Source organism: Meriones unguiculatus, chromosome X (genome assembly GCF_030254825.1).
Source record: "Meriones unguiculatus strain TT.TT164.6M chromosome X, Bangor_MerUng_6.1, whole genome shotgun sequence".
Classification (NCBI taxonomy): Eukaryota; Metazoa; Chordata; class Mammalia; order Rodentia; family Muridae; genus Meriones; species Meriones unguiculatus.
Genome location: NC_083369.1, coordinates 132,986,607 through 133,013,759, shown reverse-complemented (window position 1 = coordinate 133,013,759; position 27,153 = coordinate 132,986,607). Strand labels below are relative to the sequence as shown.

The window sequence follows — 27,153 nt, the reverse complement described above, 5'->3', positions numbered from 1 at the left end:
TCCACTTGTAATTCCAGCTCTAGGGCATCTAGTTCCGCTTTTTGGCCTCCACAGGCAGCAGCACTCATGTGCATATTCATCCATACATGCATATAATTAAAGACTAATTAAAGACTAAAATACTCTTTTTTTTTCTAAAAATAGGATTTGAGTACTTTCTTCCCCCAAACCCATAAAAGACCCTTTGAATGAATGAAAAAGGAAATCATAAACTTTCCAGGTAAATGGGGGAGCCTAGAAAAATTTTATTGAGTGAGATAATTGAGACCCAGAAAGACAAATGCCACATGTTCTCTCTCACCTGAAGTTCTCAACTCCAAATCTTTAGATGTGATTATACAACATGGAGAAATCACAGAAACCAGGAATTACAAAGGGACATAGGTAGGGGTGGGTGGGAGGGAAATAATAGGATACAGGTAATATGACGTGGCAAACAGGATAAATGGGGAATGGACTCCAACTGGTAAACAAGGAGGGAGGTCAGTATAGAAGGAGAAGGAGCAACAAATAATATCAGGGTTGTATGATAAACCCTCAAAGAATTATTTTATATTTACCTGAAATTATATACAATATATATTATATACACACATATATATTATATATCATTGTATATAATTTCAGGTAAATACAAAATAATTCTCTAAATATAAAATAATTATATATTATATTATATTATATATATAATGATATATAACATATATAATATATAACATAATATATAATATCATTATATAATATATTATATATATAATATGACACAATATATAATATTATATAATATATAATATATAATATATAATATATAATATATAATATATAATATATAATAACATAATATATAACATATATATAATATATATAACATAATATATAACATATATAATATAATAATATATTATATACACATTATATATGTGTGTATATATTATGTATAATATATATTAATATATTATGTTTACACAATATATACTATATTAAATATATATTATATATAAGTATGTAAGTATAAATACATACATAAGTGGCAATCACCTGTCAGTGGCAACTAACAGCTGTATAATTAGAGATATGGCTCACTCAACAGGAGGAAAGTCATGCCTGGTGCTGGAAATCTACCCAACTTTTCAGGGATAATGAAATCATGTGTCTTAGAAAAGAAACTACTACTGTTGCTTTGCTAAACAGCTCAATTCCTTATCTAACTTCTAAATCTTATCCTTATATCCTCAGATATCAGATAATTGTAGCTATGACTCCTCATCAAATAAGCGTCACTTAACAGCAAATTGAGCCCATCACAGAAACCAAAACTGGGCAGAATGCAAAGACCAAGATATCCTTGGGAACCCAGTCCAAACTCATACATCTATATGTCAGCTTCTGCATCTGTGACTCAAGGAACACTTCAGATGAGAGGGCAGAAAGAGTCAGAATTCTGGTAAGTCTTCTGTGAAATAGTATTCCCCAAATATATCTATGTAAAAAAAGACCAAAACATTGGCAATATCAACTTACATGTTAACACTGAAGAAGGAAAATTTGATAGGGTCCCTCCATAGACAAAATCTACAGGCAACTATTGATTAGTGAGAGGATGAGAATTAGCCTCTCCCAGAGATGAGCCCCCTTATTGATTGTTTAATGCAAAGTTGTCAGCCTTCAAACCATATACACACAAACAACAAAAATGGATTCAACAGGTTGTGTTTGTGTATGGATACTCATACATACACAACAAATATAATCAAAGAAAAGTAGTTATCAACTTCAGAGTGTGAAGAATGGGAAGGGTTTAAGAGAGGGTAGCTAAGGAGGGTCTGGAGGAGGAAAAGAGGAAGAAGTGATATAGGTCTATTTCAATTAAATACATTCTGAAAAAAGAAAAAAAATGAAGACTAAGGAAGCTTAATCATAGACAAATAAAGTCAGAATTTAACTAGTGGTAGGCTGGTAACTGTTAAACAACCAGCTCCCTATCTCAACAAAAGTTCCTCATTTATTACATCTTGATTTTTTAGGATATCAATTTCTTTTAAAATATATATTTATTTTTATTTTATGTGTAAGTATTTATTCCAAGTACAGTACATGTGTTCAGTACCCATAGAGGTCAGGAGATGGTATTGGACCCCTGGAACTGGAGTTGCAGACAGTTGCCAGTTGCCATGTGGGTGCTGTGATCTTCCTTATCCTCTGGAAAACCAGCCATTGCTCTTAACTGCTGAGCCATGTCTCCAGCCAAGCATTTTAAAATTTCAATTTTTGTGTAAATATTGGCACCTGGCCAATTTTGTGCTACAAGAATGGTGTCACTGAGTGAACACTTGGGGATATATTTGTAGAATTGCTCCTGTAATCCAGTATTTGTTGAGGCTAAAATGCCACTGGGCTTAACACACCCAGAGACAATGACCATGAAATGCACCACCTTTATATACCGACATACTACAAATTTATATGCAAATTTAATCAGAAAGCCTTTCCCCCATCATTTCTCAATTCTTTCTATCACCTCCCCACTTTTCTCCTAGTCTACTGCTACCTCCATATTCAATTTGTCATTTCCTCTTACATGGTTTCTGCAAAGGCTGCCAAACTCATCTTCCTCCTTCTCCTATTCTCTAGGATTCATCCATCAAATAGCATCAGAGCATTCAACATGAACCAGATCAACTAGAGTAATGTCTAACTACTCACTAAATAGAAAACAAAGTCTTTCTCATTGTTTACATTGTGCATGGCCTGACTCTAGTCGCCTTGTCTGACCTTAAATCATGTCTACCCTTTCACTACATAGCAGCCATCTGGACTGCTTTCTGTTCCACATTCAAGCCAAATTAATAACCATGCCATTCTTGCCACCTGCTGTTTCCTCTTCCTTAAATTTTCTTTCTTCTCTTACTGTGGCCAGACCATTTCTACCTCTTTCATATCTGCTCAAGTGACACATGTTTAGAGAGGGAGGGCTTCACTGGCCAGCAACCTTTCTATCCTCCTGTGTCATAATAGTGATAGGAGTAGTGATGTGGAACAGTGCTTACCACAAATCAGGCAGCATGTATGTGTGTTGATCTTTACAATGCCAGCTACAAGTCTTCACTCTTTCATTCAAAGTGATTGAAAGCAGAAAGAGTTCAGAATTTTTAAGACTTCAGAAAGTAACACAAATACTTCCAGTATTACGTGATACCCGTTGGGTCCCAGAGATAGCAACTTTTAATTAAAAATAAGCATTTCTGCAACACTACACAGGGTTTTCTAATCTGGGAGGGATTTTAAAAAGAATATGCAGGGAAGGGGCAGAGGAGTGGACTGGGAAGGGACATGGGAGAAGAGGAAGGGAAGAAATGAGGGAGGGAGCTACAACTGGGATGGAAAGTGAATACATTGTAACAAATAAAAAAAAAAGAATACTCACCTTTCTAGTTTAGGTCAAGATTCTCCTTCGACATGCATTAAAAAATTTTGTCACATTGCTATCAACTAGGTTAGGATGAAAACATTTGAGATTTCACACGGCAGACCTACAGTATTTTATAGATATATCAACTGGGAGAGTTTTCATCGACAGAAAGGTGTCTGTTCTGTATTAGCCTTAATAGCAGTTAGTGCAGTGAGATTTTCTTACACTTAACTGGTGTTCCATTATGAATACACAAGTGAAAGAATGTATGCATGAAGAAATGAGTGTATATCAAAGAAAACAAACTGCATAAAAAAAAATCTCCTGGTGTTGGAAAGATGGCCAAGTGACTAAAAACACAGGCTACTGTACCAGAGGATTCAGGTTTTATTCCCAGCACTCACATGGCAACTCACAGTTATCTGTAATTCCAGTTCCAGGTATTCCTACACTCCCTTTTGTCCTCTGTGGGCAGTGCACACACATGGTGCACAGATACACATGCAGACAAAACAAAACATCCATACAAAGAAAATAAAAATAAAGAAAAAAGTGTCTCCTCAGGAAGTTCCTAAGTCTATAATCTCACACTCAACATAGGTCTATCTGCTCAATGCTTTTATTTATTTATTTTTTTTTTTTTTGGTGGAAATGGGTTGAGAAATTCTGTTTTCAAAATGACCAGTTCAATTCCCATCCTCTCATTTCCAACTGTGCTGAATCTGCATGAAGCTGTAGAGGGAGTGCTGGATTATGAATGAGAAGAACTGGCTCCTAGTCTTGGTTTGGTTGTTCACTACCTATCTCTGTGTCAGATTCTTTGCTTAGAAGACCTCCTGCAAGAAACCCACAGACTCAGAAATAATGTCATGTACACACTATGTACATCCCATGACCAAGGCAATGGACACAGACTAGACTGTGTTGAACTGTTCCTTAGCTAGTGATTGCACCAACTACTCAGTGAGAAGAAAATATGAATAAATATTACAATTCCACCTTTCCTTTTTAATTAATTAATTAATTACAATTTATTCACTTTGTATCCCAGGTGTGGCACCCTCCCTCATCTCCTCCCAGTCCCATTTACTCTCCCTCTTCTCCTTCTATGCCCTTTCCCTAGTCCACTAATAGCGGAGGAACTTCTCTCCTTCTATCTGACCCTAGACTATCAGGTCTCATCAGGGCTGGCTGCATCATCTTCTTCCATGGCCTGAGAAACACTTAAAGAAATGCTCAGAGTCCTTTGTCTTCTGAGAAATGCAAATCAAAATGACCCTGAGATTCTACTTCCCAGCCATCAGAATAGCTAAAATAAAAAAAAAAAAAATTAAGGGATGACACATGCTGGAGAGGTTGTGGAGAACGGGGAACCCCCCTCCATTGCTGGTGGGAATGTGAACTTGTACAACCACTTTGGAAGTCAATCTGGTGCTTTCTCAGAAATTAGTTTTGTTTGTTTGTTTGTTTGTTTGTTTGTTTTTTAAATCACTGTGACAAAAAACAATTGGGGCAACTGATTGGAGGAAGGATTTATTTTGGCTTACAGTGACAGTGTATTTCAGTTTAATCATAGCAGTGGACGCATCTCAGTCTACTTTGATGGGCGTCTGCTACTCATATTGCGTCTTCAGGCAGATAGCAGAGGGACAAGAAGTGGGGTGGCTCTCTAAAATCTCAAAGCCCACCTCCTAGGTAACCTTCTTCCTCCAGCAAGGCTCTACCTCCTCAAGGTTATATAGCTGGAGACCAAGTATTCAAACCAATGAACTTGTGATGCACAATTCATTTCCCAAATATAATACCTATTTACTCACATGCATTCTTTCATTGATGGTTATGTATTAGTTACATAGAAAATGCATAGTCTGTGCACTTAAGGACCTCAAAATGTTATGGAGGGAAGGAAAAACTATACAAATGTAAAATACAGTGTAAAACTTTATTAGTTTTCCAGACAAAATGTTAACCTTTCTATTAGATCTAGTTTAAATACACATTGTTCTTGTTCTGTGGAGTGTTTATTTTTCATACTGTCAATTCCTTTGATTATTCTCAGAGTCTGAAAACATCTTTACATACTTTTCCTCATCTGACAGTGACAAAAATATTTATTTACTTATTTTTTTTTATTGAGCAAATCCCACTTTGAAAAATGATTGTATTGCCATTCTCTGTAGTAGATAAACATGGCCACGTGACCAAGCTTTTGCAAACAGCATGTTAGAGGAAAGCAGATACTCAACTTCTGAAACCTGTTCTTAACCAGGGAAGATATCCCCTTCTTTTCCATGTACTTCCACTGGTTTCCTTTTAATATGGACACTGCTGCTGGCAGCCTTCTTTGATGGAGCAAATGAGAAAAATGTATTTGCGGTTATACAACAGAGGGAATAATCCAGAACATCTAAATCTACCCTTTTGTGACCTCATAGAGTGGGGCCAACACATGACTCCGAGTTTCTAATTTCTGCATATTTATGAGAAATCAAAACACTGTTATGGTACGCCTGTTAATTCAATTCTTCTTGTACCCAGGAAAACCTAGTTTCTGTTGCTCACTTTGTGGAGTTCCTGTCCCTTCCAAATCTTTCTGTCTCCCTTTCTTTCATAAGATACCCTGCAATCTGTCCAAAGTTTGGCTACGAGTCTCCGAATCTGCTTTAATACCACAGAGGTCCTCTGTGGTAGGCTCTTCTCCTGTTCCCTATTTTCCCCTCTTCCAATGTCTATCACGTTTGCCTTTCTGAATGAGGATTGAGCATCTTACCCAGGGTCCTTCTTCTTGATTAGCTTCTTCAGGTGTACAGATTTATGTATGTTTATCCTATATTATATGTCTAATATCCACTTATAAGTGAGTATACACCATGTGTGTCTTTCTGCTTCTGGGTTTCCTCACTCAAGATGATCTTTTTTAATTCCCACCATTTGCCTGAAAATGTCATGATTTCCTTGTTTTTAATTGCTGAGTAGTATTCTATTGTGTAAATGAATCACAATTTCTATATCTATTCCTCAGTTGAGGGACATCTGTATTGTTTCCAGATTCTGGTTATTACAAATAAAGCTGTTACAAACATAGTTGAGCAAATGTCCTTGTATACTTGAGTGTATTTGGGATATATGCCTAGGAGTGTTATAGCTGGATCTTGTGATAGTGCTATTCCCAATTTTCTGAGAAAGTGCCAGATTGATTTCCAAAGTGGATGTACAAGTTTACATTCCCACCAGCATTGGAGGAGAGTTCCCCTTTCTCCACATCCTCTCCAGCATGTGTTGTCACTTGAGTTTTTGATCTTAACCATTCTAATGGGTATAAGGTTAAATCTCAGAGTCATTTTCACTTGCATTTTCCTGATAACTAAGGACATTGAGCATTTCTCTTTTTTTAAATTACTGAATTCTTTTTAATTAATTATTTTTTTATTAATTACAATTTATTAATTTTGTATCCCAGCTTTAGCCCCCTTCCTCTTCCCTTCCCAATTCCAACCTTCCCCCTTTTCTCCTCCCATGAACCTCCCCTAGTCCACTGATAGGCGCGGTCCTCTTCCTCCATCTGAATCTAGCCTATCAGTTCTCATCAGAACTGGCTGCATTGTCTTCCGCTATGGCCTGGTAAAGCTGAGCCCCCCTCAAGGGAAGGTGATCAAAGAGCCAGCCACTGAATTCATGTCAGAGACAGCCCCTGTTTCCCTTACTAGAGAACCCACTTGGAGACTGAGCTGCCATGGGCTACATCTGTGCAGGGGTTCTAGGTTATCCCCATGCATGGTCCTTGGTTGGAGTATCAGTCTCAGAAAAGGCCCTTGTGCACAGATTTTTTGGTTCTGTTGGTCAACTTGTGGAACTCCTGTCCCCTCCATGTCTTTCTCTCTCCCCCTTCTTTCATAAGATTCCCTGCACTCTGCCCAAAATTTGGCTATGAGTCTCAGCCTCTGCTTTGATACCCTGGTGAGTATATTCTTTCAGAGGCCCTCTGCATCTATTTTTCAGTTGAGGAGCATCTGGGCTATTTTCAGATTCTGGTACTATGAATAAAGCTTGTTGTATACTTGAGCATATTTTGGATATATGCCTAGAAGTGGTGTTGCTGGATCTTGAGGTAGCACTATTCCTAATTTTCTGAGAAAGCACTAGATTGGTTTTCAAAGTGGTTGTACAAATTTACATTCCCACCAGCAATGGAGGAGGTTTTCTCCTTCTCCACATCTTCTCCAGAATGCATCATCCCTTCAGTTTTTGATCTTAGCCATTCTGATGGGTGTAAGGCGACATCTTAGGGTTGTTTTGATGTGCATTTCCCTGATAGCTAAGGATGTTGAACATTTCTTTAAATGTTTCTCTGCCATTCTATATTCCTCTATTGAGAATTCTCTCTTTAGCTCTGTACCCATTTTGTAATTGGATTGTTTGATTTGTTGCAGTTTCACTTCTTGAGTATTTATTTATTCTGGATATTAGTCCTCTGTCATATATAGGGTTGGGGAAGATCCTTTCCCAGTCTGTAGATGGATGTTTTGTTTTGATAACAATGTCCTTTGCTTTACAGAAGCTTTTCAGTTTCATGAGGACCCATTTATTGATTGTTGATCTTAGAGCTTGTGCTGTTGGTGTTCTGTTCAGGAATTTGTCTCCTGTGCCAATGAGGTTAAAGCTCTTCTCCACTTTTCTTCTAACAAGTTTAGTGTGTCTGGTTTTATGCTGAGGTCTTTGATCCACTAAGACTTTAGTTTTGTGCAGGGTGATAAATATGGATCTATTTGCACTTTTCTAAATGTAGACATCTAGTTAGACCAGCACCATTTATTGAAGATTCTATTTTTTTCCCATTGTATGGTTTTGGCTTCTTTGTTAAAAATTAAGTCTCCATAGGTGTATGGGTGTATTTCTGGTTCTTCTATTCTATTCCATTGATCTGCCATTCTTTTTCTGTAACAATACCATGCAGTTTGTATTAGTGGAAACCTGTTTTTTAAACTGTAGAATGTAGAAATAGTTTGCCAACCACGAGAAAACTTTAATTGTGTAATGCTGATTTTTGTCAAGCTATGGGCAAGAGAAACTCAGATTTTGGAGGCTGAAAAGCTGGTGGCTCACTTTATGCTCTCCTGTATGGACCACTTGGCAGACTAGCCATCTGTGTTGCATTAAAAGGAGGGCTCTGTACAGACTAAGTTTACTCTTACGGGAAATGGTTCAGCAGTATTGATACTAACAATGTGTGCTGGATGGTTCTCTCTGTGGCTTAGCAGTCTTATGAGTGAAACAAACTAAGACAACAGGGCTGGAATGAAATACAGTTTTTTACAGTGATATTTTGTCTGTCTGCAGCGCAGAGTGCAAAGTTGAAGTAGGCTTTCTTTAATTTGGAACATGGTTGTGTAGAAAAAGGCAACTACTTTACCACAAACAGAAGTAGACACAATAGATAGAGAAAGTAGAGCCTTAGAGAAAATCGACCTCTGCCTACATGCATTGTTTTCAAATGCTTTCCTTAGGCATTTACTAGCAGACAATGAAAACCAGTTCAGAGAGAAAATCTGATTAAAAATTTGTCTTCTCTTAGACTCACATAGCCTCAGGAGGGATGATCCATTTGAAAGAGGAACACAGAACACAGAAAAAAAAAAGAAGAGAGTACACTGCAAATGATCTGGTACTGCTCTAATATGATAGCTGCAAGTCACTTTGTGGCTATTTCTTTTTAAGTTGATTAAAATTCAGTTTCACAGTCACACTAACTGTAATTGAAGTGCCCCCAAAGCCCTAAGAAGCTTATGGCTACTGTACTTAAGGTCACAGAAGTGACATATCTTCACCATTGCAGAAGGTTCTGCATGACATTGATCTAGACCAGAAGTTGGCAAATTTTTTACATGAAAGCAAATATTTTTGTGACTTTTGAGTCAGCCTAGGATACAGTGTGAAACCTGGGCTCAAAGGAGCAAATGCAAAAGTAAATATTTGACAATATTTTTATTTATTTATTTATTTATTTATTTTTATTTCTTCTTCTTTTTATTATTAATGGCAGTTTATTCACTTTGTATCCCAGCAGTAGCCCCCTCCCAACCCCAAACTTCCTCCCTCTTCTCTACCCATGCCTGTTCCCCAGTCCACTGATAGCAGTGGTCCTCCTCCCTTTCCATCTGAGCCTAGGTCTCATCAGGACTGGCTCATTGTCTTCATCAGGACTGGCTGCATTGTCTTCCTCTGTGGCCTGATAAGGCTGCTCCACTCTCAGGGGGAGGCAGATCAAAGAGCCAGCCACTGACTTTATGTCAGAGTTAGTCCCTGGTCCCATTACTAGTGAAACCCACTTGGATATTGAGATGCCTTGGGCTACATCTGTGCAGGGTTTTATCTCCATGAATGGTCCTTAGTTGGCTTATCAGTCTCAGAAAAGATCCCTGGGCTCAGATTTTTTTTTTCTCTTCTTGTGGAGCTCCTAGCCCTTTTAGGTCTTTCCGTGTCCCTTTTCTTTCATAAGATTCCCTGCACTCTGCCCAAAGTTTGGCTATGAATCTCAGCATCTGTTTTGATACCCTGCAGGGAAGAGTCCTTCAGAGGTCCTCTGTGGTAGGCTCCTGTTCTGTTTCCTGTTTTCTCCCTCTTCTGATGTACATCCAATTTGCCTTTCTGAAGGAGGACTTATCATCTTATCCAGGGTTCTCTTCTTGATTAGTTTCTTTAGGTGTACAGATTTTAGTATGTTTATCCTATAGTATATGCCTAATAGCCACTAATAAGTGAATATATACCATGTGTGTCTTTCTGCTTCTGGGATACCTCACTCAGGCTGATCTTTTCTAGTTCCCACCATTTGCCTACAAATTTCCTGATTTCCCTGTTTTTAATTGATGAGTAGTATTCCATTGTGTAAATGCACCAATGACAGTACTTTTATTATGAAGTTACTTAAATAAACACTTAGCATGTAACAGATCAGAATTATAAGATCCAGTGCTAAGAAAAAGAAGTAGGGATACAGGTTGAACCTATGGATCATAATCTACAGACAGCCAGACCATATCTAGATAAAATCTTAGGTTGTACATGGCATTAACTCTAAACACATTCAATCCAAGTTCAGCAAGGATAAAAATAAATTGTATTTCTGGCACAACCTGTAAATCTATTCACATTGCTTATTTCAAAATGATGTATACTTCCTATTTCCAAGTGATGGATTCACTTTCAAGAAAGAAAGTGAAAAGCAGATATGCTGTAAGGTGAACAAGGTGAGACCCAGGTAACCAAAACAGGGGTTTTGCTTTCCTAGCTGTTTACCATACTATCTCTCTTTCTCTGCATTGGCAGGGAACAAACACCTTTAAGCAGCTGAACTGATTTGTCTTTATATAAATTGTATGTCATTGTTATGATGCAATCCAGGCACATCATGAGCGAAAGGGACACATTTGTTAAAAAAATCAAAGCTTTAAACTTTTTCAAAATCCCATAGGAGCCTCACATTTAGTAAGGCCTTTACCCCAAAGATCAGATTTTCTGGATGTGGGTTGGTAACGCAGTGTTCTTCAATGGGGTTGCTTACAGGAACATGGGTAAGGAGTTATTGACAGAAACAGCAGTAACTTATCAGTCTCTACAACTGAGGAAAATGTTCCTTCTTCCCCCAGCAACTGTTAACTGCCTATCTCAATCCCCAGAGTAGAGGGTAGCGCTCCTGAACCCATTCTGCCTCTAGAAGGTAATATTTATGGTCCTAATCTTGTGCAGATTGAAGGTCAGAGTGTATCACTGGTACAAAGAGAAACTGAGAAGGAGTTCAGTCTCTAAAGGAAGGGGTTGAAGTATGGCTCAGAAACGTCACTGGAAGGGTAGGGAAATGAATCTTCATTAAGACTCCATTATTATCCTTGCTTCTAGCGTTATCTTTTTGACTCTGAAACTCCTGTGAGAGCACAGACTTCATCTGTGTCATCTCAGAACAAATGCAGCCAAGGAGAGGTTACCAGTACACATGTCCTATGCTCAGTGGTTAAGCTCAAGTAGAACTGACCCTTAGAATATTTGAAAGCATTGGGAATTTCTCTTACCTTCCCATGGAGGATGCACTGCAAGCCTGGTACTTGGAGATACCTTCAAAGTTTGCAATGAAACTCCTGCTAGTAGGAATATGAATTGTAGTGTAAAAGCTGGGCTCTGAGCAAGCAGCTGAAGGATGAGAATGCACTGTCTAGACAGCCTTTCCAAATTTATTATTAAAGAGAAGGCATGTCTTTCTGAAGCTGCCCAATTCAAACAATCTTTGGGAAGCATTGTTTAAACATAGAAAATATTTCCTTATTCTGATAGAAACTTCCCCTTTTAAAGTATCTGGAAGTACTTGTTTAAAAATATTTTAGTTTCAATTAACATGATTTTAAAATGAAAAGCTAAGTCTTTGTCTGTCTGTCTCTCTGTCTGTCTCTGTGTTACAACACATCCACATTATTTTGTTTCACTTGTTTTGGGGTGGTGGAAACAATGAGTGCCTAAAGACATGCATCTTTCAGTAATTTGATTTATAAAATGTGTAGTAACCTGTGACATAGGCCTGGCTTTGATAATGAACCACAGCTAATTATACATGCAAATATACTGGGTAAATCTGGATGCTTAATTAGTGAAGTAATTATGGCCAAAATGGAAATATGCAATTTTCTATGCACAGGTGTTTCTATTCTCTTAGTAAATCACTTCATTTGCTAAAATGGAAAATGCAGAATACATGTGGAGCAGCCATGAATCATTTATATGTGTATGCACATCCTCTCTCTAATGGCTGCCTTCTATTCTTAGCTTATGCCACTTGTTAAAATAGACATATCATTTGGCTAGTATCACTAACTCTTCACACTGAAGTTGAAAAGGCACATAGATTCCTCTGTTTTACTGAGGAAGAAGTGAACCTGAAAAGAGATTGCAACCTAAGAGGCAAACTAATTTATGATAGATCACCTGAAAATTGCCTTGTATAGTCACAGGAAACAAACTCAATACAACTTGTGTTTGCAGTTTTGTGAATTTCCTCTTGGATTAAATGATTCCTGGGACTCTAATATCTCAGGATTGTTCTAGCTTATATTCTTTGGGGAGAGAAAGGAGACAAGTATTAGAAAAGTATTAAAGTCAGGCCTGGTATTGCAGGACTGTAATCCCAGTGCTTGGGAAGCTGAGGTAGAAAGATGGCAAATTTGAGTCGAGCTTAGCAAAATTAGCAAGATCCTGTCTCCGAACAAAATATAAAGTAGAATGCTGTGGATGTGGATGTGGATATGGATGTGGATGTGGATGTGGATGTGGATGTGGATCTGTGGGAGAGCTTTCTTGGCATGGATGAAGCCTCAGGCTCAATCCTCAGTACAAAATTTTTTAAATAAGACAGTATTCTTATGTTTGGGACGAGGCTAGGGTTGAAGGCGGTGGGGGGTACTTCTTGGTTTCTGCATTTCTTAAGAATTTTATTCTCTACTCGGAAGTGCTTCCTTAGGCATTTTAGAAATTTATAAGCTCAAGGAAACTCTCTAGTAATGACATCACTCAACAAACACTACTGGTAATCTTGTCAGTGCTAGACACCATTGGAAGGGAGAAAATGAATCAGGTCTTCATCCCTACTGAAGTAGGAAGCAAAAATCTCCACTGTTCTCATGCCTAAAGCCTACCTGTTTTCTAAAACCAAAAAACCCAAAGCATATATTAATATTCCGTAATAGTGAGTTTCATTATTACATTTTGTGAATTATAATTATTTTGATTATTTTTTTTACCTCTCCTACTTCAATTTTCATACCTATTTATGCATGTATGAAGAGAGCTGGCTACATTTTTCTGACAGAACTCTTTCTGCCGCAGGGAAATCCATGTGAGGGAAAAATAAGAGGTTAAAAGACAAGGGCTGATGGGTGTAAAGTGAAATCTCAGGGTCGTTTTGATTTGCATTTCCCTAATGGCTAATTACGTTGAGCATTTCTTTAAGTGTTTCTCTGCCATTCTATATTCCTCTACAGAGAATTCTCTGTTTAGCTCTGTTCCTCATTTTTTAATTGGATTACTTGGTTTGCTGCTTTTCAGCTTCTTTAGTTTTTTATATATATTTGATATTAGCCCTCTGTCAGATTAAGGGTTGGTGAAGATTCTTTCCAAATCTGTATGGAATTTTGTTTTGATGATCAGAATGGCCAAAATGAAAAACTCGAGTGACAACACATGCCGGAGAGGTTGTGGAGAAAGGGGAACCCTCCTCCACTGCTGGTGGGAATGTAAACTTGTACAACCACTATGGAAATCAATCTGGCATTTTCTCAGACAACTAGGAGTAGCGCTTCCTCAAAATCCAGCCATACCACTCCTAGGCATATATCCAAAAGAGGCTCAAGTACACAGTAAGGACATTTGCTCAACCATGTTTGTAGCAGCTTTATTTGTAATAGTCAGGAGCGGGAAACAGCCCAGATTCCCCTCAACTGAAGAATGGATGCAGAAATTGTGGTACTTCTACACAATGAAATATTACTCAGCATTGAAAAATAAGGAAATCATGAAATTTGCAGGTAAATGGTGGGACCTGGAAAGGATCATCCTGAGTGAGCTGTCCCAGAAGCAGAAACATACACACACTATATACTCACTCATACAGACATGTAGTATAGGATAAACCTACTAAAATCTGTATACCTAAAGAAACTAATCAAGAAAGAGGACCCTGACTAAAATGCTCAATCCCCATCCCGAAAGGCAAAGAGGAAGGACATCAGAAGAAGAAGAAAACAGGAAACAAGCTAGAAACCCGCCACAGAGGGCCTCTGAAAGGCTCTGCCCTGTAGACTATCAAAGTAGATGCTGAGACTTATGGCCAACTGTTGGGCAGTGTGCATGGAATCTTAAGTAAGAAATGGGAAATAGTAAGATCTGGAGAGGACAGGAACTCCACAAGGAGAGCAACAGCAGCAGAAATTTGAACACAGGGGTCTTCTCAGAGACTCATACTCCAACCAAGTACCATGCATGGAGATATCCTAGAACCCCTGCACAGATGTAGCCCATGGCAGTTTAGTGTCCAATTGGGTTACATAGTAATGGGAAGGAAAGAGGGACTGCCTCTGACATAATCTCATTGGCCTGCTCTTTGATCACCTCCCCTGAGGGGGGAGCAGCCTTACCAGGCCACAGAAGATGAGAATGCAGCCACTCCTAATGAGATCTGATAGACTAAGATAAGAAGGAAGGAGAGGAGGACCTCCCCTATCAGTGGACTTGAGGAGGGGCATGTGTGAAGAAGGGGGAGGGAGGGTGGGATCGAGAGTGGAGGAGGGAAGGGCTTAGGGGGGGATACAAAGTGAATAAAGTGTAATAAATAAATAAATAAATAAATAAATAAATTGAATATAAAAAAAAGACTAGGGCTGACAGGCCTACATGTACTGCTGCTTCAAACAGAAGCTAGAACAAACAAATCTTCAAAATGGCAACAACCACTCCACTCAGGTACATATTTTTGAACTGGTAATTATTCTTCATTCTTGAGACTTTCATTCATGTATATAATGACATATGATCATATCTATCCCTAGTTCCCTCTTTCAACTTTATTATATCCCTTACAACTGTTTGCTCCCAATTTAATGTTAGTTTTTTTTTTTTTTTTCAATAATCCACTAAGTCCAGTTAGTGCTGCCTGTATAGGCACAGTGCCAGAACATGCCTCCTGTAGGGGAAAAGGTTTAGATGATCTTACCCAGCACTGCATTCTATATGCCACAATAGCAACCACCCAGGTAAGATGTGTAATAGTGGTACAATTGTTATGGGGTAACTGTTTTCTGATTGGATTTGAGACCTTCTCCACATGATGTACTTTCGTGCCTGGTACCGTTCATGGTCTAAAGCCCATGGTTTCAAAGGTTATAATCTTTAGCTGATAAAGAAGCTGCTATTTTTATTTTTCTAAATGGTCATGTAATCAAATTGCTTTGTAAATGTTTATGTTTCTATTCATAGACTGGTGCTGCTCTCAATTTAGTTCAGAGAACCTTCTGTTTAAGGTAGGAAACAATTAATTCAGAGGTGTAAAATTGGGCAAATTGATGAGAACAAAAGAAGAGATGCATAGCTTTAGTGGTAGGATTCAACCTTGAATTATACCTGATTCTAGATCACTATTAGATTCCCACTCAATATTCACAAGCATAGATATATAACTAGTAATTGGAATCAACAATTCTACCTAAATTCATGCTTTGCAAATAGTTGTTTTTATTGTCCCAACATTGCTCATGAGCAAGGTGTAGTTGTATTATGATGTGAGGAGGAGATGCATATCACTGGGAACTCTTTGATGGTGAAATACGAAGTAAAATTGAGTGGTTTGTGTCTCCCAATAAGTTTCAGTGAAGCCAGGATTTGTGAGACTTCTACTTACCAGGAGTTAACACTTTATGAATGGGAAGTCAGCCAGTTGTTCTCTGCTGTGCTTTCTCTGGGACTTGGATTTCACTAAAACTTATCTGCCAGTAACTGTCCTCAGCTGCGGGGTGTTCATAGCCTCCTAGAACTTCAGGCAATTTCTGTTTCGGGATTATCTAGTCTAAGAAGGGCCTGTAGGTGTATAGATTTCATTATGTTTATCATATCTTATAGGTTTATATAAGTGAGTATATACCATGTTTGTCTTTCTCCTTCTGGGATATTTCACTCAGAATGATCTTTTCTAGTTCCCACCATTTGCCTGCAAATTTCATGATTTCCTCCTTTTTCATTGCTGAGTAGTATTCCATTGTGTAGAAATACCACAATTTCTGTACCCATTCCTCCGTTGATGGACATCTGGGTTGTTTCCAGGTTCTGGCTATTACAAATAAAGCTGCTATAAACATGGTTGAGCAAGTATCCCTTTTGTGTACTTGAGCAAAGATAATCAAGAGAGCAGACATGGGGTAAGATGATCAATCCTCGTTTAGAAAGACAGATGGGATGTGCATTGAACGTATGACAGGAGTCTACTGAGTGCATCTGAAAGACTCTAACTAGCAGTGTTTTCAAAGCAAAGACTCATGACCAAACCTTTGGCAGAGTACAGGGAATCATAAGAAAGAAGGGGAGTTAGTCTGATGGGGAAAGGATAGGAGCTCCACAAGGACCAAATATATCTGGGCACAGGGTCTTTTCTGAGACTGACATTCAAGCAAGGACCATGTATGGATATAACCTAGAACCTCTGCTCAGATGTAGCCTGTGGTAGCTCAGTAACCAATTGGTTTCCCAAAATGAGGGGATCAAGGACTATTTCTAATAGGAACTCAATGACTGGCTCTTTGGCCTCCCCACCCTCCAAGGGAGGAGCAGTCCTGTTAGGCCACAGAGGAGGGCTTTGCAGCCAGTCCTGAAGATACCTGATAAAACAGGATCAGATGAATGGGGAGGAGGTCCCCCCTATCAGTGGACTTGGAAAGGGGCACGGTGGAGATGAGGGAGGGAGGGAGGGACTGGGAGGGAATGAGGGATCGGGACAAGGCTGGGATACAGAGTTAATAAAATGTAACTGATAAGAAAAAAATAAAATTAAAAAAAAGGGGCCTGTAGATGCACTCAGTGGTAGGAGCATATGCCTAGTTATATTCAAGAGCCTGGGCTAGTTTAATTTCTAGCATTACAAAGGCAATAAAGGAAAAAAGAAAGAAAATAAAACTTTAAACCATCATAATAACTTCTTAAGGACTACATGGGGCTATGAACTAATGCAACCTCAAAAAGAACTCTACTAAGCAGGCCGTGTCCACATAGAAAACTGTCTCATCTCACTGCTCTGATATAAGAATGAGATAAACTGGATAGCTATCAATTTGTTAAAATGTTTTAAAATAACAAAGCACTAACAATGGAATTCCAAATTTTCTTTTTAAAAGCATGTGGTAGATACATATATTGCTATTGAAAAGCTTGCAAGGTCTGCAATTAATAAAAATACTGAGGCAGGAGGAGGCAGCCTGTGATACAGAGTTAGGGAGACCTTGTCTTCAAAAAAGAATAGGTTGTAAAAGTAGCATCAGAATGACTGTCACAGATGGTTAGTTTATGATAAATAAGTGAACATGTATTTGTATTTGCAGAGAAAGTGTGCAAAATTTCAAAGGTTGCAACAATTACTATGAGCCGTGGTATAAAGGTGTCCTTTATTAGAGAGATATCTTTTCTCTCTCTCTCTCTCTCTCTCTCTCATACATAATGATGTGCAGTCTGTTTCTCTCTCTACTGCTCTGTTTGTCTGTCTGTCTCCCCCGCCCATGTGTGTGTTTGTGTGTGTGTGTGTGTGTGTGTGTGTGTGTGTGCGCGCACGTGTGCAGGAATGCATGTAATGCTATGGTACACGTGTGGTGGTTAGAAGACACTTTTTAGTTTCAATTCTTTCTTACCTTCAAAATATCTTATGGGTAGAAGTCAGGTTGCCCTGCTTGCTCAGCAAGCACATTTATACCTGCTGAGCCATCTAACTGGATCAAGGAGATTTCTAATCTTATGTTGTATTTTGGGGGATTTTTCTTTATAAAAATGGGTTTTCTTATTTCAGAGGTACTATTAAAGCCTAACAAATATCTGTGTAGGAAATTAAAACATATACAAATTTTTCTGTGTCATTGTTTGAGATAGGGTCTCACTCTATAGCTTCAGCTTGCTTGGAACTCACTATATAGCTCAGTCTGATCTGAAACTCTTGGTAGTCATCATGTGTCAGCCTCCTGAAGCAGCAGGCATTAACTGATATCTTCCAAGAACTCTTCTTATGGCTTGGGATGTTATGGTGGTCAAAACAATGAGTTTTACTCTTTGTGAGATAAGTTTTATAGGCACAGAAAAATTGCACCTATTCCACATTTCATTGGAAATTATATGCTAAGTTTTATGGAGAAAGAAAATACAGGGTATAGTAAATGATATCAGGGATGTGGGGGGTGGAGATGTGACCACAAATATGTGGCTTAGAGAAGCATTGAAATTTGAAGATTTTTAAATTTCATTCATTCATTCATTTATTTATTAATTTATTTACTTATTTATGTATTATCGTTTATTCACTTTGTATCTGAACAGTAGCCCCCTCCCTCACCCCTCCCAATCCCATCTTTCCTCTCTCTTCTTTTCCTATGTCCCTTCCCCAGTCCACTGATAGGGGAGGTCCTCCTCCTCTTCCATCTGACCCTAGTCTACCAGGTCTCATGAGGACTGGCTGCATTGTCTTCCTCTGTGGCCTGGTAAGGCTGTTCCCCCCTCAGGGGGAAGTGGATCCAAGAGCCAGTTCCTCAGTTCATGTCAGAGACAGTCACTGTTCTCATTACTAGGGAACCCTTTTCGACACTGAGCTGCAATGGGCTACATCTGTACAAGGGTTCTAGCTTATCTCCATGCATGGTCCTTGGTTGGATTATCAGTCTCAGAAAAGATCCCTGAGCCCAGATTTTATGGTTCTGTTGCTCTCCTTGTGGAGCTCCTATTCCCGCCATGTCTTTCTATCTCCCCCTTCTTTCATAAGATTCCCTGCACATTGCCCAAAATTTGGCTATGAGTCTCAGCATTTGCTTTGATACCCTGCTGGGTAGAGTCTTTCAGAGACCCTTGTGGTAGGCTCCTGCCATGTTCCCTGTTTTCTCCTTCTCCCTATGTCCATCCTGTTTGCCTTTCTGAATGAAGATTGATCATCTTCCCTAGGGTCCTCATTCTTGATTAGCTTCTTTAGGTGTACAGATTTTAGTATGATTATCCTATATTATATGTCTAATATCCACTAATAAGTGAGCATATACCATGTGTGTCTTTCTACTTCTAGGATACTTCATTCAGGATGATCTTCTCTAGTTCCCACCATTTGCCTGCAAAAGTCATGATTTCTTTGATGTTTAAAATCAGTATTTATGAAATGAAAAACTAAAAGCACGACAGACAGAAGGAAACATCTTTTGTAAACATCCCAAAATGGAGACTTTGCAGAATCGTCACAAATGGCCAAATGAAGAAAGTAAGGAAGTCGAATATGAAAGCAGAGAGGGAGCCTAGGCATGCAAGTACATGCCTGCCATTATTGGAATACTGGTCTCTACTGTGCTTGAGAATGAGAGCCACTGTATGTTTTCCAGCTGACTGCAAGCAGATCTTAATCGTTTAGAGTAGTGTGGAGAACAGAGAATAAGAGCAAATGGGCAAATATGGAGACCAGTGGAGAGGTTTTTAAGGAAAAGCAAATTACTGAAATGGCACTTCTGGAAGTGATGAGAACTGGGTGTGTACCAGAGGTACTTTGACGGTACAGGGACTTTAAAGAATAGAAGAATATAAGGAGAGGTACTGAGCACAAAGTTTATAGATGAATATAAGGAGAGATATTGAACAGTACACAGATTTCAAAGGGTTTTCCTGTCAAGACAAAAAAAGACACTGCCAGTAGTGTTTCTCTTTCCCACACACTCTTTCTCTTCTTCTGTCTTCCCACTCCATAGCCTTGCTCTACTACAGATACCATATTACAGACATTACAAGAAGAGAGATACTTGAGGAGCCCCCACTGCTCTGGACCCCAAGTTGTCAAGGCTTCTAGGTAACCCAAACTACAATCTCTGTTTGAATATCACTGAAGAAGAAAGTCAGTTGGAGAATTGCCCAGCCAAACTGAGGCAACCCCTGACCCATGGCAGGAAGTAGTAGAGAATTGTCACTATTTGAAGCATTTACATTTGGAGGTGATCTCAGTGAGGAAACTCAGTAATAGGTAATGGAACAGAGTCAGAAAGGACCTAAGGGTGAGGATGTCCTAGATAGGTACAAAAAAGGGAGATGTGGAAAAATTCTCTTCTAATTGCTTTTTTTTCTTAGTGAAATAGGAAGCAAGGTAATTAGCTAAGACGGAGATGTCAGGAGATGAGATGTGCAGGGTTTGTAGCAGAGAGAATGTAGAGATCATGAGTTGAACAAAAAAGGAGGTATATTGCAAAGGACAACTTGAAGCAGGAACGACCTCCCAAACCTCAACAAAACTAACATTTTGGTGTATTAAGTTACATTCTAGTCATTATTACACACACACACACACACAAATAATTTTTGCACAACTATTAAGGACTAGAGGATAGGATTATTTTCAGAGAATACCACAGAATGGAATTCATGTTAAGACTCATGAATTTTTTCTTTTATTCTCTCCTTCCCTCCTTGCCTTCCTCCTTTCCTTTTTTTCTCTCTACCCCTTCATTTTTTTATCCACCCACTCTATCAATTTATGATCAATTTATGAAAACTCTTCTAGTTTACAGCCTTCAGAGCATGGGGCTCCCTCAACTGCCTGTGTCTAAAGCAAGTGTTAAAAATCACTTTCAGGGAGGAGTGAAAGAAGCAGGGAAAAAGATGGAGGGAGAGAATTCAGTGAAGGCATTATAGCCTGTTGGTGAACCTGTCCTTGGATGGGCCTGGGTGTTCCAGAGGTGATGGCAGCCTAGCAGTAGAAGGGTGGAGAGGCACTTGGAAGAAGGGAGGAGTGAATAGACCTTGATGGAAGCCCTTGAATTTGAATTGGACCTTTGGCTAAGCTGATAGGCCATTGAACAGTGTGGTAATGTGATTTGTAATAAGTAAAACACCCTAATGGTTGCTCAAGTGTTGTGAATAGGGAAGTTGCTGTTTATAGATTGAGACCTTACTAGAAATTTCCTTAATAGATTTATAGCCAAATAGCTGCTTTTCACATAGTTTGAAGTATTTCTGATCATAGGCTAGTCTCTGAAAAATGTAGACTCCATGGATATCAAACCTTCATTTCATAACAAAAAGAAAATTTCAAGACCAAGGATGTAGCCCACTCTTTTAGAAGCACACATTTTTAAAAATCACAGACTTCCTGCCATGTCAGCTTGAGGTTCGATACTAATAGAATAAATTAATATATACTTTAAGTAAATAGGCACTTCTCAATTACTATGGAGCACAAGACATTAAACTGTGAGTAAGCTTCAACCTCACATCTCCTTGATTTCTATAAACTCCAGAGTGGAAAACTATTTCTGCAAAGAGTGCTTTAGACTCTGTAGGTCATACAATAATATAGGATAACCATACTACAATCCACAGACCTAAAGAAGCCAAATAACAAGGAAGAATCTAGGAAGGATACTCAATTCTCGTTCAGAAGGAAAAAATAGACACCAGAAGCAGTTGAAGAGAGGGAACAGCATTGGAGCCTGCCCTACATGTCTTCTGAAAGACTCTGCCCAGTAAGGGATCTAAGCAAATGCAGAAACTCACAGCAAAACTTTGGGCAGAGTGCACAGAGTCTTAGAGTCGGGGAGTAGTAGGACCCAGAGTGGACAGGAGCTCCACAAGGGGACCAACAAAGCCAAAAAAAAAATCTGGGCCCAGGAGGCCTGCAGTGATTGATGCACCAAGAAAGAGGACCTAGTTCCCCTGCTCAGATGTAACCTATAGGTAGCTCAGTTTCCATATGGGTTCCCTAGTAAAGGGAGTAGTGGTTGTCTCTGACATGGACTCCCATGCCTGCTCTTTAATTACTATCCCCTGAAGGGGCAGCCTTGCCAAGCCACAGAGGAAGATGATGCAGGCAGTTCTGATGAGACTTGTTGGTAGGGAAGGAGAGCCCCCTCTTTGTGAGGATTAGGGAAAGGGAGTGAGTGGAAGGGGGAAAGTGGAAGCAAGGGGACTAGGATACGAGAAGGGAGGGGACAATAATTGGGATGTGAAGAGATTAAATTAAATAAAATTTAAATAAAAAAAATAAATTTAAATAAAATTACATTTAAATAAAAAAAAAACCCATTCACATCATTGACTAGTTGACCACTATAGTTCAAAAGCACCTGTAGGCACACACAAGAGCACTATTTTGTGAGCATGTAAATTTGAACTTAACTTCAAGGTATCCTGGATTCATAATTTCCCCTTGATATGTTTCAATTATTTATTTGCTAGTAGCACTGAGGGTTGAACCTAATGCCTTACACGTGCCAGGCAAGTACTCTAGTAGTGAACTGCATTTATCTCTTGTAAATAATCCCCCATCCATCCATTCTCACATGAGCAACATTGAGTGGGTTTCACATAGAAAAAATAGATATACAAGAAGGAAAGAGACTTGGGGAGATGAGTTTCACCAGAGAGGGAGACAGAAGAGAGAGGGCACTGGAGGGGTGAAAGTGGCTAAAATTCATTATGCAGATATATGAAACCATAAAGAACTTGCAAAAACATGCAAATTATTTTGGATTTACAAAAATGACTCCTTGGATATGGCCACAGTCCTCCAAACTCATCCATAAACTTTTGTGAAATTATGAGACAGAAATAATCTATTTTTGAGGTGCAAAGAGGCTACCTGATTAATCTCGAATGATGGTTTTTAATTCTACCAAGAGCTTCCAATTTTTAAAATAATAATATTTAATTAATGTAATAAATACTTTGTTCCTCCTTTTATTTAACCACTAAAAACAGTAGCTGTAACTAAAAGTAAATTATTTCACTTTTAAATCAACTACTTAGCTACTATAATCAGTTTGGATTTTTTTTTTCTTCTAATGTTGATGGATCTCCCAACTATTTCATATAGTGAGGAACATGTTAGTAATAGCCAGGTCCTTTCCAGAGGAGAGATTTGGGTTTAAATCCTTAGTCTGCTCTGTAATAACTCTGGCTTTCAGGTATCGCTTTACCTATAACTGCCCAAAACCAGTTATAACAGTAGCTCAAGAGATGGCTCAGTTGTTAAGAGCACGTCCTGCCGAGTTCACTTCCCAGCACCCACACCAGATTGTTCACAACTACCTATAACTCTAGTTCCAGTGGGTCTCCTAGGCCTGAACAGACACCCGCATCCACATAGTGCACATAGACTCACATGGTGACAAAGGCGCGCATACACACACACACACACACACACACACACACACACACACACACACTCACACACACACCTACACAGGCACACACATTCACGTAAGTATATAACGCTTAAATAAAATAAATCTTTTAAATGGTTATAATTCCATAACCATAGATCATCCCGTGTTTAGTAAGCATTCAGTACTTGTCCAGTGTGTGCATTATAAACACCAGAAAATATAAAGCCCTTACTGATTCCTACTTTGCTTTTTCTGTCATTTAACATTACACTGTATCTTCTTAAATCATTCAATACTCTTTCTTCGAAATCTGATTTGATGGTCCTGTACCATTTTATTTAATAAGTATCCCACAGTATAGAAACCTTTTTTTTTTTCTCATGAGTCATGAGATGTCTTTTTATCTAGTTGCATATACCATTTTGCGAAATAGTTCACCACCCATGTGGTCAACTTTAGCTAGAGTTTCTAGAAGTGGAATTTCCAGATTAAAGCATATGACATTACTATTCCCAAGGTTGGATATTTTCTTTGGGGGGGGGTCTTTTGTACTTCTTTTTGAAAATTGCTATTTTTTTTTTGACTTTTCATGCCCTAGTATACAGATTTCCCTAGTTTGGGCCATTTATACATCTTTTTGAAAAGTGCTTTTATGGCTTTTCATGTACAAGTACACTGATTTCCCTTTAGTTCTTAAGTAGAATTATATCACAATGAAGCTCACATTTGTTGAGTGTCACTGGGTAAAAGTGCATGTTAGGCTTGGTATTGGAAGAACAGAGCAGTCTTAGAGGCCCAGCTTCAAGAGCTGGGATGCAGGTACCATGTCCTCAAGCTTTTTTACCTGTTCAGCCTCCGTTTCCTTATTTGTGTCTAGACCAGCTTTGAGGTTAAAACAAGCACAAGGCTTGACTTACAGTGAGTGGTCTATGAATTGAATTGTCTTTTTCACCATCCTCCTAGAATCCTCCTTAGAGGGGCAAAGACAGATGTGGGCATGTGTGTACATTAAAACAGACATCTGGGTTTATAGGAAATGAAACTCAAAGCAGTTGCTTCCTTTGTAACAGAGTGGTCTCACGGGTAATGCATTATTAGACCTTAGAAATTGAGTTTGAGGCCAATGTGATGATCTGGAAATCAAAAAAGTGTGCTGCTAAGAAACACTCTATTGAGTCTAGTGTGGGTGAAAAAAATCATTTCGGAAGAAGCTCTTCCAGATTTGGATTTACTCTGCCTAATTACCGCTTGCAAAGTTTTTGAACAAATGTATGGAGCTTTACTGTGGCTCTGTAGGATGACTATGAAGAGATCATAATGCTCATATGGTTAAAGAAAGTAAATTTCAGAAGTCTGTGCTGAAATGTACATGATCTCCCAAATAGACATGCTCAGACTCTCCTTGACTGAATTTCAGCCAGGCTTCTCTATGCCCGAGGCCTTGGTGTGGGGGCTTTGTGCCATCTTTGTTTGGCCTAGCTTAAGCAGGGATCTCGTTAAGTTATTTTGTTGAAAATCCTACCTTGGTTTATGATAACTCCCCGACCCCCAACATGGAGCTACAACTTTCATGTCCCAGCCCCCATTTTGTCTAATGGCATCCCTCACTCTACTCAGCTCCAAGGAAATGTTACACCATACTGGCCTGCCTCCAACAATAATTCTGTCAGGTCACTTTAGCTAGATCCCTCCTCCACCCCTCACCCCTCACCCCTTACCCCCATATCCCTACACCTCCACACCCCCACATCCCCACACCCACGTGCCTGGAGTTTCCTCTTAGTAATTTTCCATCCACCCACACTTTGCTTTAAATCACATTTGTTCTGGTTGTGCTCAGAACTGAGTCCAAAGTGCATCCTGAGGGCTCTTCCCTTGCTGTGCTCCTCCAGATAATCCAATTTCATCTAATTGTGAGCTCTGGGCATCTTTGACTTCAGTAGAGTATGGGGTCCCCCAAATCCCAGTTCTATATATACCCTGGCTCCATCCTTTCTGATAGCAACACACAATAGAAAAAGCATTAAGTCACTCCAGGAACCTGTGTGGTTTTAAAGCTCAAACTGGAGAATCAAAATAAAATAAAATAACATAAAATAAAATCCTTAATTGAAACATCCATTCTTGCTCACTGCAGTATGTATTTAGCTTGCATAGGAAGGAAGTTGGGCAGAACAAACATTGACTAATCTGAAATTATGAAATACTACCTTGACTCATCTTTATCGTAAATTATCACAAAGCAGTTTCTCCTTGGAGACATCGCCATCCCTGAACAATTCCTAAATATTATTCTTGCCAACTGAGTGCAGTTCTTAGCACAAAGACTACCAAAGACAAAGTAAGACTTCATAAGCGGTTCTTACCATTTTTAGTTTTCTTTCAAAATGGTATGGAGAAGTCTGGAGGAGGAGAACGGAGTCTGAGGTAGACGAGGATCAGCCTGAGATGGATCCAGTGGCATCTGCTGTGAGAGAGACATCCATCGTGACACTTAAAAGGGAACAACAGTATTATAGCTTAAATATATGCTGCCAACTTTGTTTTATAAAATGTGTTGTTGAGAATACTTATAGTATTTATAAGCATTTCATCAAAGTTAGATACAAGAAGGACAGACTCCAATAAACTATTTCTAATCTTACTGAAAGTCTGACTTCTAGGAATTGACATTTTAGACGACAACCGTATTTTCTTTTCATCCTAAAACATTTTTGCAGTATGATTCGGATTCCCTCTCTTCCCTTCCCCACTCCCTTGTAACAACACATAAGTCTACTTACTGAAATTATCCAAATGTCTCCCAATGTTTAAAATACCTTTCTTGATGGCATGGAGTGGTTTTATAAGTGGAGTCCTCTGAGACAGAGGGAAGGCAACAGGAAGCACAGACTCACAGAACCTCTGAGCTGCAGGCCCTGGGCTTTCCAAGTACGAAATTGAGGCTAGGTAGCAGGCGGGGGACAGGAAAGAGCATGACTACTTAAGCCACCCCACACATGAGGTTTGCACAAACACTAAGTTCCTCTTATTTCTATCACCAGACTTGAGGCAACATCTGTAAATCCAAACAACCTCATATACCAGTCTTTATTTTTTTATAACAAGGACTTTAAGCTTTGTCATTATTGATTGTGTGTGTGTGCGTGTGAGTGTGTGTGTGTGTGTGTGTGATATCTGTGAAGGTACATGTGTGTGTGAGTGTGTGTGTGTGTGTGTGTGATATCTGTGAAGGTACATGTACGTGAAGAGGCTAGGGAAGGACTTCAGGCATCCCATTTTACCACTCTCCACCTTATCCTTTTGAGACAGTCTTGTACTGAATTTGAAGCTAGACTGGGGTCAGCTAATCATAGAAATCCTCCTGTCTGCATCCTCACAGTGCTGAGATTAGAGTGGTTGTGCCATAATCACTATATTACTAGGGCTCTGGAGATTCAAACTCAGTTCTTTAGACTTGTTGTGCAAGTGCTGAGCCACTGAGTTCACTACTGACATTAACTGCCTCATTCTTTGTTATACTGGAGGATATTTGGTGACATTCTCTCACTAGATACCTATCTCACTAGATACCAATAGCACTGTCTTCTACATGATAGTCACAGATGTCTCCATAGATTCTAGGCTATGCCCTGAAAAGTTATGTGTTTTAGGTTGAGAAACATTGCTTTATAGACATTTTCAAAACAAATCTAAATTTGTCTTGCTTTGTCGTTGGCACAGTTTGAAGAGATACTGGTTTTTGAATGGTAGAAAACCTACCATTTAGGTCATTCACTTTGGTTTCCAAGTCAGCCATACTTGCAGTCTAGAGTAATAGCAAGAAAGATTTGTTTCTCA

The 27,153-nt window shown here is 39.0% G+C and overlaps 1 protein-coding gene across 6 annotated transcripts in view; it reads right to left on the bottom strand.

The window, feature by feature from the left end:
• The window catches only part of Tlr7 (toll like receptor 7), a 32,938-nt gene extending 6,646 nt beyond the window's left edge, over nt 1–26,292 (bottom strand). The window contains exons 1-3 of one of the 6 annotated variants that reach the window (XR_009588351.1): nt 26,097–26,292; nt 25,680–25,780; nt 3,968–8,344 (exon numbers count right to left, since the gene is read on the bottom strand). Coding sequence is in view for 5 of the 6 variants with exons in the window: in XM_060374444.1 (XP_060230427.1) it covers nt 25,680–25,682 (3 nt within the window). In the remaining variant the exon portion in view is untranslated. Of the gene's footprint in view, nt 1–3,967; nt 8,345–25,679; nt 25,807–26,096 lie in introns of those variants that run through there. The other 5 variants (XM_060374444.1, XM_060374443.1, XM_060374440.1 and 2 more) reach the window with 5 other exon arrangements.
• Between the last annotated feature and the right edge of the window lie 861 nt (nt 26,293–27,153).